The following is a 15,120-nucleotide window of genomic DNA, read 5'->3' as shown; positions in this document are numbered from 1 at the left end:
TACATGTAATTAGTTATGTTCATTTAATTACATAGGAAGGGAGATGCATTCTGATAGCATTGGAATGCAGGATAGGACAAGAAATGCTCCAAGAATCCTGTCAGAAATGAAAGAATCCACATGATGAGAAACAGGAGACAAAGGAATTATCCCAGACTTGATCTGTGGCCCAATTCAGTATCCATCTCAGATGACTTAAACACATAAGCTTCAGAAGGTGAAAACAAACCCCAAAATAAACAAGAACACAAAGACATGTTGGAGGCTATATCTACCAACAACAACTACAGTGTAACGTTCTCTTCAAAAAGACATCTCACATTCTTTATAATCTTTATTAGCAATAACTACTGGATATGGACAGTTTGTAAGCCAACTAGTTGATGGATTTACCCTTGAACTCCTTCCTTAATCACTCCAGTGGCTGAGTTCCACTATCTAATCATACACAAGATAACTGGCTTAAGGTGGATAAAGAAACAGTAATATGTTATATCTTGGCTTTAGTAAGACTTTTGATGCTGTCGCTAGACAGGAATGTATCTAATACCATAAACTGGGTCAGATGAAGGTCAGATGAAAATTCACTCCTTAAAAGAGCATTTATCAATATATTACTGTCAAAATAGAAACTGATTCCAAATATGGTCAAAGTGATGGCAAAGGAAGCATCAAAGATGATGAAAAGTTACCAAAAGGTACTTTCCCTCTCTTGTCTGATGGAAACAAAGGGAAGTCTGGATGTCTTCCCCTCTTGTTCTCAGAGAACACAGCAGTCAGACAAATAGATCCCCACCAGTCACAGTCTGTGTCTAGGAAATTGTACTGAAGAACCCATAAAGACAATGTTTGAAGAGTATTTCTTTCATTTTATTGACTGAATCAATATGGAAATCTGTGTTTGCTGTATATGACAACTTTCACATGCATATATATTTATCAGAAATTTTATTTAATAACTCCTTTGGGGATTCTGTAAAGATTAACTAGAATCCAATGTAAGGTTCCTGCTTTCCTAACAAATAAGAGTATTCAAGCTTCTGCTGGTTTGGGTTTGATTGGATTTTTTGTTTTCTCTCTGCACCACCTCAGTTCCAGTGGAGCCATAAATGGACAGGCCTGTTCTCAGATTCCTGACCTCACGCAGTGTCAGTCTCTGGGCTGTTTTCCACAGCATAACTTTTATCTGTAGTCTGCCTAAATCCACCCTGTTAATCTGCAGTTCACAGATGGGGGGGGGGGAGGGGAAGTAGAGGGAGGAAGAAAAAACCCCAGATTTCTGAGGTCTAGTGAGCAGCTCAGTATCAACTCAAGAAAAACACGTAGCTCTGTGAAGTTCATCCTCTCCGCCCTTGCTACCGGTCAGACCTTTATGGGGAATTACACCGCTATGACTTGGAGCCTCTGTGAATCACGAGAGGTTGTCTAATGCCTCCTGAACGCTCAGAGCTGGCAAAGGTGCAGGGCTGGGGAAGACGTCATCAAGTGGAATGGGGGAGGGATGGAGATACTGCCCTTCCTTCCCCCTTCCCTCCCGTTCCCTTCCCGGCGGCCGCTCAGCGCGCCGCGCGCTCCACCCGCCCCTTCCCACTCACGCCGCGGCGCGCGCTCGGCTCCGCTCCGCGGCCCGGCGACGGCGACGCTCCCTCCGCCCGGACGGGCCCCCGCGGCCAATCGTCTCCCCTCTTCTTGGAGCGAGCCGGCCCGCCGGCCTATCGCGAGCCGTCGTGCTCCGCAGCCCTGCGGGACGCTGGCTACCGCTTCCGCCCGGCGCCGTTGCCATGGGCACGGGGACGCCACGGCCGAACCCTCCCCGTAGGGTCAGATCCCGGCACCTCCAGGCCCCTGGTCCCGGGCAATAAAAACAGAAACGGCCTGAATAGAGTCCAGGAGATTTTTTTATTGCTTTTACCAACTTTCTGAAATGTTACAAAAGATAATTTTATTCTAGCAGTAATTAACACAAAGGCTGAATCTTTCACATTAAAGACAAGTCTGAGAGTTGTGTTTTCTGTATAAACTGAATTTTGATTCTACAGCTGGAATAATGTTTTCGTTTGCTTTGGATTTGGTTATAAAGTAAGAAAACGTCACTGTAATTAGAAAAGCAGTTGTAAAAAATTCAAACCGTACAGTATGTAATCACATTTCAAATAAAGAGTATTAAAATCAAAACCTCAGTTCAGCTGCAGAAGCCGAACCTGGAAGACACTTTTGCACAGGACCATCAGCAACGATAGAAAAGAAAATACTATAAATGATGTGTCTTTCCAATAAAATAATTTAGAAAAGTATCCATTTTCAAACTTATTCATTATTCCAAATAAATGTCAACAGATACTAAATTCAATATGAAAGTGTCTTTAGGTTAACTTCAATGCCAACTACAAAGTTCTAGAGGTTTTCACTAAAAACATTATAAAATAAAATCGACTTAAACTTACTGAGCAATTTGCTTTATTTATAGCACTACATTTATGCTGACTCAAAGCTGTGTGTCTCTATAGTCTTAAAATTTGCCATAAAATAAATTACTGCTGGTATAAAGAAAATATTTCACACATTTGTACTGTACTTGATAATTTTGTCCTAGATGAGTAATTAAAACATTACTAATCATAAAAAAGCAAAAAGAAAACTAAGCTCACTGTGGTGCTCATCTGACAGACTAAATTTGTGAACTGAAAGTCATGAACCATTTACCTTATGATTTACAGAACATATGTACAAGACAAACCCTTTAGAATGGTGCAGGCTCTGTGATGTGACAACTATTTGTTACAGATATATTTTACAGCCTGTTGAACCTGCCTTTAGGAAGTTACTGTATACAGACAGAGATGCAAGTGAATGAAACAAATGATAACTTATGGGAGAACATTCATTAAATGTGGAAAAAATGGCCAAGATACTTGGTTGGAAAAAAACACTATTAGGGCACCAAATTCTACCCTAAAAGGTTTTATGATGACAAACTTGGCAATTTAGAACATTTCACGGAAAAATTTTAAAAATATTATGTTATAACTGCAAAATTAATCTAGGAAGAAACTGTCATTAACTTGGGCATATGTAAACAGAATGAGAAACATGTCACTGTAATACATATGAAAACAGTAAGAATGACTTGTCTAGAATATAATTTAAACATGAAACTGCATTTTAAGTGATACATTTTAGATGATAATTTAAATGGAGTGGTCAAAATTAAGACCTACACTTCATGTAAACATTCATATTTTTAAATAAATTAGAAAAAAAAGAAAAGAAAAAAAATGAAAAAAGAAGAAGGGGGGGAAAAAAAAAAAGGAAAAAAAAAGAGGGACTTCCTGAGGTGGCTCTGCAGCCAGGTACACAGTAGCACTAAGCTCCATTCCAGGAAACCAAGGCATCTAAAAAAAGTGCAGGGTTGTTTATTTTTCTCTGACTGTTGGAATGGAAATACATTGGTGTAGTTTTTACAGGGTTTAAACCCTATGAAAAAAAATCAGTGCACAGCAATTATCACTGCTCTTTTGCATCCATTAAGGCAAAATGTATATCTAAAATAGAAACTACATCCTTAGCCATTTCATTTTAATACCATGCGTGATTTTAAAGCAGAGAAGGTGTAAAATGAGCAGCGAATCACTTAACCATGGATTATCAATAGAGATTTATGCACTTAATACCAGATCTTCTCCTGTTCATATGGGGAAAAAGTGCAAGTATAACGTGCTACTACTGCCTAGGAATACTGGAACTAAAGATTACTGTAAACTGGTTTGCCAAGTTATGGTCTGGCACTGATTAAAATATCTACACAATAAATAAATACTGTGATTAGACTTGTGGGCTTTGGTTTTGTTTCCTTTCTACTTTACTAGAAATATATCCACTTCCTGTAATATTGACCTAAACTTAACCTTCCCAAAGTAGAAGCCAGATACAAGGTGTGCAGCACCACAGAACCCTGATTTCCAGCATTAAAGAGTTAGAAATCCAAGAGGCTTATAGTAATTTTTTGTGTCTTTGGAAACTGTTGCAGGACTCTGAACATTAAGTGTAAAATACTACTGGGAGGACTAGAACAAAAGTAATGTGTTGTGGACGATGTTACCTAAAATGCTCAAAATATCTTCTCTCTTCGATTCAGCAAGAGCTACTTAGTAGTCAACAACTGACATGCAGATATGTGCTTTTTATTCTTTTAAATAATGTAGAAAGTTTTGGGAAACCATCTGCTGTAGTTTCACTGTATCTCAGTTTGATCAGAGGGAAAACATGGGTTATTTTCTAAAAGAGCACAAACTCAAACTAAGGCACAAGCTACACTACTATCTAAGAACACCGGTCATTACACAGTATTGGTCAAACTGCTAATGCAGGCCTCACTTGCTTTGCCACTGACCTGAGCCTTTGTTATGACAGTTTGGATACCATTATTCATACTGCTGTACACTACAACTTCCTTTCTTTAAACTGTCTTCTTGGAATTCAGTCAAATGAAAAAAGGAAAAAAAAAAAAAAGGAAGAAAAATGTTAAATAATTACATTACATTTAAAGGGAACAGTAACAGTCCGTGTAATGTAAATGCTATTTTTAAATGTTTCTATTTATTCCCACTGATTGCTTTATTTTTGTAATATACAATTACCTTCTCTTGAGATGACACTTGGTTGAAGTGCACCAAAATTCCACCTCAAGTGGTATTTTCAGATAAAGTCTGCCTTCCTCCAGAATCAGCTCCTTTTACTGGACCACCTCAACTGGTCCATGATAATACTCCCAATTTTGCCAACAGTTTGCTTAACAGCAAACAGCATCTTCTAATTTTAAATTAGCACAGATTCTAATTAAAGTCATTGCAATACATCCAGAAAGGTCTAGTGGCAATACAGAATGTAAAGAGATGGAAAGTAAATACAAAAAAACCCCCTAAGGTATAAGGCAAAAAGTATTAACAATGGAAACTGCGCAGGTAATTGATCAAGATTTTCATTTATATATAAAATTCTCATTATTTCAAATATTATAGTGCTAAACTCTAGAACTTGAAAATGTTAAGTATAATAAATGCACACTGACTGTATCTTTATCAGTAGAGCCCCCCAAAAATCCCATTTACTTTAATAAATGAATATTTATTTCTTCAATTCATTGTACATGATAAAAATTTATACTAATTAAAATAAATAAAATGTTTAAAAATAAGTTGGTGTGATATCATATATGCCCTTTACAATGGAGAGGATCAGAACTGTACACACAAATACCACAAGCAATTAGTAATCCATAAAATAATACTGATCATAAACCTATTCCAGAATTAAACTACAGCTAATTTAATCAAATACACAGTAAATTTAAAACCCAAGAAATATATTTGATGAAGACATGAAACTTTTAGAGTATTTCATTCTTAGAGTGAAGTAAATTAGACTCTGCAAGTTAACAGAAAAAAATGCAAGTAAAAACCAGAAGAAAAGAATTCAAGAGTACTGTTGTGGTAAGTATGTATAACTTTGTAGAGACCAAATTGCTGCCTGTAATTTCAAATTATATTGTGTAAACATGGAGTGTCCAGAATGGCAAATACTGACTTGGGGATCTAACTACAATTACTGCACTCATACTGCTACTGGACAATAATGAAAAACTAAGACACAATTAAAAATAAAAAAAAAAGGGAAAGCAGGAAACCAGGGTATTTAGATATATTTTAAGGCTTAACTAACCATCTGACTTAGGGCTCTAGGCCACTTCTGTAGAATAGGAGAGATAGATTCCAGAAAACACTAGCATGGAGTGGAGACATAAACCACAGCAGTTCTTGTCAACAGCACATTAATATTTGTTCTATGAAACCACAAAAAAAAGTATACCCTGCAAAAAAACAAGCACTAATTGCCTGCATGGAAAACAAACTTCTGTAGCGCACATTATAAACAGAGGTATTGCAAAACTTTAAGCCATGTGGACCAGTAACCATCAGCAAAAGCTGATGCAACTTTTATGCACATATTGATTATTGAAAATAATAAGCATTCATTACAGTCTTCCTATTTAAAAATTAAAATAAAATTCCCAATAAAATAAATAGCTGAAGTGTGATTACCACTCCTCTTACTTATTGGAAAAATCTTCGCATTACGCAAGCATATCTACAGTGCCCTAAACAATGGCAGAATTAAATATATGTTGCTCCTTAAATTGGAAATCACACTTCCATGGTATAATATCCTACAGTGATACATATATACACACACAAATACACACAATTCCTCTTGGTTCCGTTCTATAAAGATGTTTCAGCATCCACATATTTCACAACAGGTGATTTTTCCACTTCTATTTTCACACTTTCTGGTTTTTCAGGGCTGTTCAAAAACAAAGAGGAAAATGCAAGGTTTGGTTCACTTTCAAACATTTTATACTTTACAAAGAACACTAGAAGTATTTACATAGAGACACTTTCATGATGCAATTCTATTAAATTTTAGTAATTGTTAAATACTATTCACAAGAACAGTACAAGCCTAAAGAGAGAAAATGCCAATCTCTCATCCATAAATACCATTTCCAATCCCACTGCTATTATTGATTTGAAGCTGTTTGGCAAAACATCTTTAAAAAGAAAAAAACCAACAACACAGCAACCTGCAAAATCGTCTAGTTAAAAATACTCAAAAATACTTAACAAGCAATATTACTAACACTGCTTTATTCCTGGACAGGGAAACTATTTTGTTCGTAATACAAGACTGGGAAAACATTTAGGTCTTTTCAAAAGGGAGAACCACACTTGCAACAACAGTAGAGGACAGTTAGAAACCTGCATAAGTGTCCATTCAAGTGAAGTGGAAGACCCTAAAGACAAGTGGTTGGCTGGCACCTGAACAACTGATCCTTTTAGGGACGCAGCCATTGAACGGTGCCTTATTCAAGGGCAAAAAGGAATGTCCCGAGGTAACTGCAGGACAGTAGAAGATAAAATGAAAGAGTGTAAGAGGAAGGATTCTCGAGGCATGAGTATTAGAAGAGATGACATCTGTAAAGTTGCTCTCTAAGGAAAAAAATGTATTAAAAATTCATACAAAAATTCTGTGACTCCTTTGAAAATACAAGTGTGTGCAGACTCCACAGAGTCTGTAAACTATGACAGATGGTTGAGGGAGAAAGAAAAAGCAATCTGAAACAGTTCAGAACCAGAAAAAAAAAAGAAGAAATGTATTTTCTTTTAAATATATTATTTTTAATAAATAATGTCAACCCACACAACATGTCCTCTGGAATTATAAAAGACATGCTTGCATTAGTATTTGAAACTGATAAATCTGAAAATAGCACTGCCTACAGAACCATTTTTACCACAGCACTGAATATCTGTCCATACCATGAAAAGAAGACTGTTACACAGAAAAACCTTAACAGAACTGAGATGAATAATTTACTAGTAATTACTTTTGACTGAGCAGTAGTGACATCTCTAAATCTTGACAGCACCCACTAGACAAGAAAGTGTAGCAAATATCTCAAAACAGTAACTGAGTTAAGGTTCAAGGAAGTCCTGCCTTTTAACATTTTCTAGATTGATGCAATATCAGATTGCCTCTTGAAAGAGCTGGTTTCTGGCATCAGTTTTTTATTTTCAATTTATAGTTTTAGGAAGTTCTCTACCAAGATGAAATTTTTACTGTACTAAGCTCAAGCAGGGCATGTTATGGAATAAAAGGGAAATGTCTAATAGCAAAACATAACAAATGGATGGAATAATGAATACATGCTTAGTAATCAAAAAACATCGCAAAATTGTCAGAAGCCTGATTTGCTAGTACTGCATATAATTCTATACTAACTTAACTTACTCAGGAAACAGTACATCTCCATCTTGTGCTTTCCTAACTTGTAACTACCTGAAAACCAAAATTTTAATTCTTCTGGAAAGAGAAACACAGGTCTGTATCTCTTCAAGCCTTATACACCCAACAACTATCAGATAAGGTACTAGAAACATCCACAAATTCTGTAACAGATTTCTGAGAATTTAGCATGAAAGAAAACAATTAAAAGAAGAGGGTAGACTGATAGATACGCTCTGTTATCTAATGCCTCTATTATTTGTCTTCCTGACAGTCTTGTTCGTGTAGTACTCAAGTTTTAAAAAATGTTTCAATTAAACACGAAATTAAACATTTTAAAAGTGTTTAAACAAATACAGGCTAGAGGTTCACTCGAAATGGTGCCTGCACTCACAAGTCTCTTCAGCTTTTCCTCTTCACCCTTGGCTGACCTCCTGTCTGGCCAAAGCAAAGCCGTATTTCCATGCCTAATTTGGAGCAACACACGTGTTGAATAGTCAGATGGTACAAAAGTGCTAAGTGGCCACTCACTTCTACTGTTTCCATGATGCAAGCTCAATGGCACCTGAGATAGTTTGCACAGTTACATATGAACACTCCCTTCTCACCATGAACTCCTCCACCAAGATGTAATTTTATACAAAACCTGACAATTTTTTATCTTTGAAACATGCCTTCCTTTGACAGAATTGGCTGAAAGGGATCAACCAAGAGAGATGCGTAGACAACAGGATTGCATAAGCTTAGTGTTCCAAGGCAACCATGCCCATTCTCCCTTCTTTCCTACATAAAAACTACTAAGCAATAGTTGCATTGTGATGGAACAGTTCACAGATACCAGTCCCTATAAAATACAAGCCTTTCAGGAAGTTGAGGATATTCCACGTATTCAGGTTTTGGTTTATTTCCCTTGATAGATTTGGCCAGACAGGAAAGAAACTAGGACAGAAGAGCAGAATGATTCATTGCACCCAGAGTTGGTTGTATGACAGGGACTTCACTGAGAAAAAGGCTCCCAATCAGTACAGAAGATGCACGTCAGCTCACAGGGAACTGAACTCCTGATCTGTTCAGTACCTCATTCAAATATATTTTATACTTAGTGAAGGTAGTATTTGAGACAGGTTTAATTTTTATAATATTAAAAATGAGTTGAGGAAAATTAATCAAGTGACCCACCCACAGAACCCTAAGGCAGATCCTAGGCAGCATAAAGCAACAATGAAAGTGACTTACCATTATTCCCAGTCGAATTTGTAATGTTGAGGATCAAACCACTCCCATGCTCATATACACTCTAGTATTTAGAAACCCTAAGCCCATCAGAGCAGTAAACACTTGTATTAAGCAAATAAAGAGTAATTTCAAAATTACTATTTAAAATAATTTATTTAATTAAATAATTCCTTATAGAAATTTATAAACTTCATAATGAAGAAAAATTAAGTTTGAATTCAAGTTCCTCTAAACTAAAAGTCAGTAACTCATTACAAACCACATATATTCATTTTTTTGATATACATTTCAAGAAATACAAGTACAGCTGCTAAACACAAGACCACAGTTAGAAAACATGTGAGTAATTATAGCTACCTCAGGTTAGCTCTGGTTACTTTGGCATTCTCAGTACTCATGGAAAGAGCCTTCCACTGTGCAGTTTTGGCCATTTCGTCTGATATGTTTACAACTGAGGGATCAATGCTAAAGAACAAACATACTTTCTGGTTAGTATTCAATTCCTTGCAATAGTATTATACTTACTGTCACTCATCATTTACATCAGTTGTGCCTTTTCTCAATATTTACACAGCCACAAGTTGAGTTCATCTCTCAAAAATGTATTTCAACAAAAAAATCGAAAATTTAACTCACTAGCACTACCATAACCACACATCATCTTGAAAGAGTTTTTCACATAGATACCACTAAGACATTGAGAATATTTGAGAGATAACTCCTATGCTCAGAAATAATGAATTTAATCACACTGTTCTGCTAAGGTTTTCATAAACCAGTTACTTTAGGTGGCTTCCAGGAAATAATCAAGAGCAAAGAAGCAAATGTTAATAAACTTTCAAAACTAGTATCTCAGGTGAGAGTTAAAACTACTAAAAATCCAGAAATTACAATTATCTAGACAGATTTCAAGGTTTGGTTTTTTTCCAGCAAAGCCTTACTAGACATTTTTCAAGGTTCTTTTGCCAGACCACCCTCCTCCCAAGTCCTGTAGAAGTTCACCCTCAGAGATGGTAAGTTTTTAAAATCTATTTCCACTTTTGTCCCCCACACATTTACATGTACAGTGGACTTAGGTGTTGCCTGTAGGTATGTTTTCTGTCCTGTTCCATACTTAAGCTTCACAGTCTACTCCAGGTTATCTGTAAAAGTTTTTCAAATGGCAAAGAAATTTTTCAAAGCCATTTTTCCTCAGGAATCCCCATAGGATACAAGGCAGCAGAATACATAGTAAACACACACACAGAGCTGATGAAATCATAGTTCTACTGTGAGAGCAATTAGCAAGTCAATTGTTTTTTAAAAAAGCTTTAGCATTTAGTATTTTCATTTGAGTTGCTATAGTCTGATTAAGCCTGCTTTCCGAGTAATACTCATCAGGAATAATTTCTGCCTGTTCCCAACTCACATCAAGGTAGACCTGACACTACCCTAGATTCATAGGAAGGCCAATTTTTAACCCAGAAACCCTCAGAGAGGAAAAGAAAAGTGGTAAGCTACTTGTCTGTCACATCTTCAGAGTGTGTTGGAACAGTTGTAGAATACTTGACACTCAGTTAAATACAACCCCCAGTAAGGGAGAGACATACTGAGACAAAATGCCTTCCAAAGCTGAAGGAATTTCCATCAGTGAAATTCCAGCACTCCCTTTTCTGGAAAAGAACCTGTCCTCATATCTACTTTCAGAAAATGACCTTTTACTAAAGTAAAAATGGTTGCCTGTAAAAAGTAGTTTTTGCACCATAGAAGTTACTGACTTTAGACCTCACTGAAGTAAACCAAAGAATTAGACACTCAGACTTCGTCTGAAAAATCCAAGTGGCTGGTAAACACATGGCTCAACTGATGCTATTAGTTGCTTAATGCTCAGTATTTCATGCACAGTAGCACACAAATATTCCATAAAAACTGACCAAGGATGCTTCTTCACCTTTAGTACAGCTGGTCGAAATTGAGTCATCTGATCTGTTCAAGATGGTCATGTAAATTTATAATTAAGATGCAGTTTTAAAGAACAATGCAACATAAAAATACTACTGTAGCATCATGAGATATACCTTCATAATTCCTAATCATGGCTAAGTTACAAGCTTGAGAGGAAAAAAAATTAATTCAACCCATACCAACTTAATATAAAGCAAATTACACCATGTGATACAAAAACTTTTAAAAGACCAACATGTTATTATACCTGCATTTCAGCGTTTTTACAGGAAAATTCAAACTTGCTTCTCCATATGCAAGGTGTACGCTTTCATTGTCTGAAAGCATTCTCTCTGCTTCCTGTAAATTCCAAGTAAGAAGTTTGTAAAATTAGTCATGCAGCAGAAACCAAAGTATCTCACACTGACAGTTATTCCATTCGGATAAGGTATCGGAGTTGCATGCAGGAGAAAAAGCTTATGACCTTTTCTCTTAGAAGTGTTTTATTCAGGCAAGGGAGATGGGAGAATGGGGAAGGAGGGTGTTACAAGCTTTGTAAGGAATTCAGCTAGGTGATGTACAGCAAGGCTGGACTTTCATGGAGAAGTTACGCAAGCTGTATTACTATATTACTGGTAACTCGCAGTTGCTTTTAATGAAAACACACACACACACGAGCACCATATCCCTGATACTATGAACAGTTCTGTGGTGAATTTAAGCAGGATAAGGAACCCTACTCCACCACTTCCATCTCCCCTTCCTTTTTCTCTCCCTCTTCATTTTCTCTCCTTCTAATCTGATGAAAGACAAAAAACTCAACATTTTTGTGTTAACTACTGCTTCTTTCCACTTTGCTTGGTAATTTTCATCACAAATAAGAATCACAGTCCATAATAGCATAATTGAAACAGTGACTTAATTCCTTAACTGTCAGCAATAGTTCCTCTAGAACTAAATCTCATTAGTAAGGAATTTCAAAATGTATATTTGGTATATAAGGTCATATGCTCCAGTCACTTAAAATTCTTTTTCATCTTATTATCTCCTAGTAATTTACAACATGCTTAGTTTGATTGTTTTCACACTTACTTCTTTCTCTTTTATCTTTTTGTCATCTTCTTTCTTCTTTTTACTTTCTGGCATAAGATCATCAAGCCAACTAAGTTCTCTTTTGGTGAAACATAAATCCATGAGCTTGCGAATAAACACTAAAGCTAGAACCTTAAGGGAACCACAAATGAAATTATTTATATTTAACTATTTAAATGAACAAAAATTCACACATGCTTTCAGTACACTCAATCTGTAGTTGAAGCCCTTTTTTCTACTACTAGTTTTATCTTACCACAAAGTTAAATAATTTCCACTTTCAATAGCTACTCACAATTGAACTGCTTATTTTCAGGAAATGAAAAGTCTTTGTGTTTCAAAGGGGTTTTTGGTTTCTTTCCCACTCCTTTCTTTCTTATAGCAACAAACATCTTTTGAAGAGATTCTGGATAAATCACATACTCTGGTAAAATTACTAACTTGTAAAAAAGAAAACTTACCATCATAGGGAAAACAACAGCAGCTGCAGAGGCTTTAATCACCCACAACAGAACTAGACAAGTGAGTTGAATGACTGTAAAGATATGAACCTTCCAGAGTGGCACATAACGTAGATAAATCAAGTCAGGTTGATGTTTGGCAGGCATTCCAAACAGTTTTATACGGTCAAAAAACTGCACAGAAAATGAAATCATCCTTCAGTTAATTATTTTATGTCTCTCCGAAAGAAAATAAACATTTTTACGGGACTCCACAAAGGTGAGTTAATTCCAAATAAAACACTAATGAAAGACACTGAATATACAAGGAGGTGGAACTGGGGGCTATTTTGTTGGGTTCCCCCTCTCACACTAATAATAAAAAATTCCAGAATATTGCAGAAAATTTGTTTCTTGGTTAGACTATTGAAGGAATAAATTAAAAAGAACTGGAAAGTGAAGGCACAATACTGTAAGAATCATGACACTCAGGAAATTATCCTACAAGCTATTCAGACAATATGGAGTAGCATTATTGTGGCTCACATAATGTGGTCTGTTACAGTTTTCTTTTCAGTGTTAAACAAACTGCTCATTAATATCAGATTTTACCTGAATGCCTTTTAATGAAGATACTCCCATGTAAAGAAATACACCATACAAAACTGGCATTGGAATAAACTGGGGAAGAAAAAACACTCACAGTTAAAAGTGGAATCAACACGGCATAAGATAGCAGTCCATATCAGAGAAAGACACGGACCAAATTATTTTTTACTTTATATTTTACTGAAGTGAAATCTGTAAAATCTGAGGCCCTTTATTTATAGAGAAAATACATGCATCAGTGAGTAGCAAAAAAATCTAGAACTAACAAGGCTATCCCCAGGATTAAAAAAGCAGTTCCATCTCGACTGCCCCATTCATTCAATTTTCTAGGTTGCAACCAAGATTTTTATTCATGCTAAGTATACTGCTTTATGTTGCAATTTGATAGGAACTGTACTGACACTACTGGATTCTGCACAACTTCATGAAATTACCATATGAAGTCTTACTTTTGATCACTTATCTTGCATTTCTGGAGCAGTTGAAACAAAAACCCCACCATACCAGCTGAGCTATGAAAGTCTGCTAATTTTTCAGAGCTAAATTTTGCTTCAGTAAGATCAATTTAAAGTTTACTGTAGATAAAATTTATAATAATTTAAATAATAATATATAATATACATCTTATATAATTTAATATTAAATAATTTTATCCTTTAATATAATTTAAAGTCTAGTAAGATAAAGTTGTCCACTGATTTCAGTGGCACTTGCATCAAACCTCTACAGTGAAGCTTTCAAGTAAAGGACAGCCAACGTACAATTTGAAATCTTAATAAAAACTGCTGCTATCAAGCTTGAACTTGAACTTAATCAAGCTTTGATTAAACAGTGTGGAATAAAACTATGCCTTAGGGATTCATTACTGCATGTGTGGTGTGGCTAGTGTCTTCACTGTAAGCTCTATAATTTGATATTTTAACTTCTACTGCATTAAATCAGTATAAATCCACACATGGAACAAAAGCACAGCAACTGACAGATGCAAGGCTTTGTTCTCCTTACTTCTTTTGAACAATAACAGTCATTCACACTGAAAAAGAAAAACATTTAATAAAAAACAAGAGAAATTATTTCATTCCTACTACCACAGGTCCATTAAAAAAGCATTTGTTTCTAAGAATCAGCTGTTTTAACATGGGGTAAACATCTTGCTTCAGCAATCAGCACTTTTAACTTTTGCTTTTGAGCAACAATAAATCTATTTCATTATTTTTGCTTTTGTTTCTGATTATTTGCATTATATAGCGAAGTTCTTGGTAGCTTTTCAACCAGAGACTGTCAACTCTGAATACCTATTTTTAGTAACTAGTACGGTCTTATTGTTTTCAGACCTTGACATTCTTTAACACATACAAATGGCCAATTCTTTAGAATTTGCAATATGTAACTCTAATTACTAAACTATAGCTGTGTGTTCACAGGTTTATTCCTTCCCATTATCTAAATTTAAGAAGCTATGTTTCTCATGAAATTACTTATGATCTGCCTTTAATCTGACTTTTGCAAAGTTCTATAAAGGTACTAGCAATGATGCAATATCTGATATTCTGGCAACAAAGAGCAGTTCTTTTGTTTCTCCTTTTAACTACTGGATTTGAAACAACTAAGCAGAAGTTGAACAGCTTTTAGTAAAATCTGGTCAAAAAGCCACCCAAACTGAGTAGTTTTCTTTCAATAAAGTCCTTGAAAGGCCACTAGGGATATCAATTAAGAGACAAAGTGTAATCTGAAGCTACAATACAACCAGCAAAATCACTATTACACCATGATGATGCATAAGATAATCTTGACACTATAAGCATCAAATGAAGTTTAATAAGATGAAGATAAGAACAAGTGAACAATATAATTTCTGACTATCACCTTTTAAACCAGATGGTTTTGTTCCTTCTGCTGTATTGTATTACTTCTGCTCAAGTAACCTGATATCTTTATCACACTCCTCTTCTCTCCTCATTTATGCACTCACATAAAA

General features: G+C 35.6%; 1 protein-coding gene across 11 annotated transcripts in view; it reads right to left on the bottom strand.

Annotated features, from left to right (window-relative positions):
* Positions 1-1,882: 1,882 nt before the first annotated feature.
* SLC4A7 (solute carrier family 4 member 7) overlaps positions 1,883-15,120 on the bottom strand; it is a 93,811-nt gene continuing 80,573 nt past the window's right edge. For 5 of the 11 annotated variants that reach the window (XM_051788962.1, XM_051788956.1, XM_051788960.1 and 2 more), the window contains 6 exons: positions 13,146-13,214; positions 12,555-12,728; positions 12,094-12,225; positions 11,270-11,361; positions 9,436-9,543; positions 1,883-6,360 (listed from right to left, as the gene is read on the bottom strand). In XM_051788962.1, coding sequence (XP_051644922.1) covers positions 6,279-6,360; positions 9,436-9,543; positions 11,270-11,361; positions 12,094-12,225; positions 12,555-12,728; positions 13,146-13,214 — 657 coding nt within the window. In that variant the 3' untranslated portion in view covers positions 1,883-6,278. The remainder of the gene's footprint in view (positions 6,361-9,435; positions 9,544-11,269; positions 11,362-12,093; positions 12,226-12,554; positions 12,729-13,145; positions 13,215-15,120) is intronic. The other 6 variants (XR_007904751.1, XR_007904752.1, XR_007904749.1 and 3 more) reach the window with 6 other exon arrangements.

The sequence above is a fragment of the Manacus candei genome, unplaced genomic scaffold (assembly GCF_025592945.1).
Source record: "Manacus candei isolate 608988 ecotype Guabito, Panama unplaced genomic scaffold, ASM2559294v1 h1tg000026l, whole genome shotgun sequence".
Taxonomy (NCBI): Eukaryota; Metazoa; Chordata; class Aves; order Passeriformes; family Pipridae; genus Manacus; species Manacus candei.
Note: the sequence above shows the minus strand (reverse complement) of the source record. Positions and strands in the feature narration are given on the sequence as shown.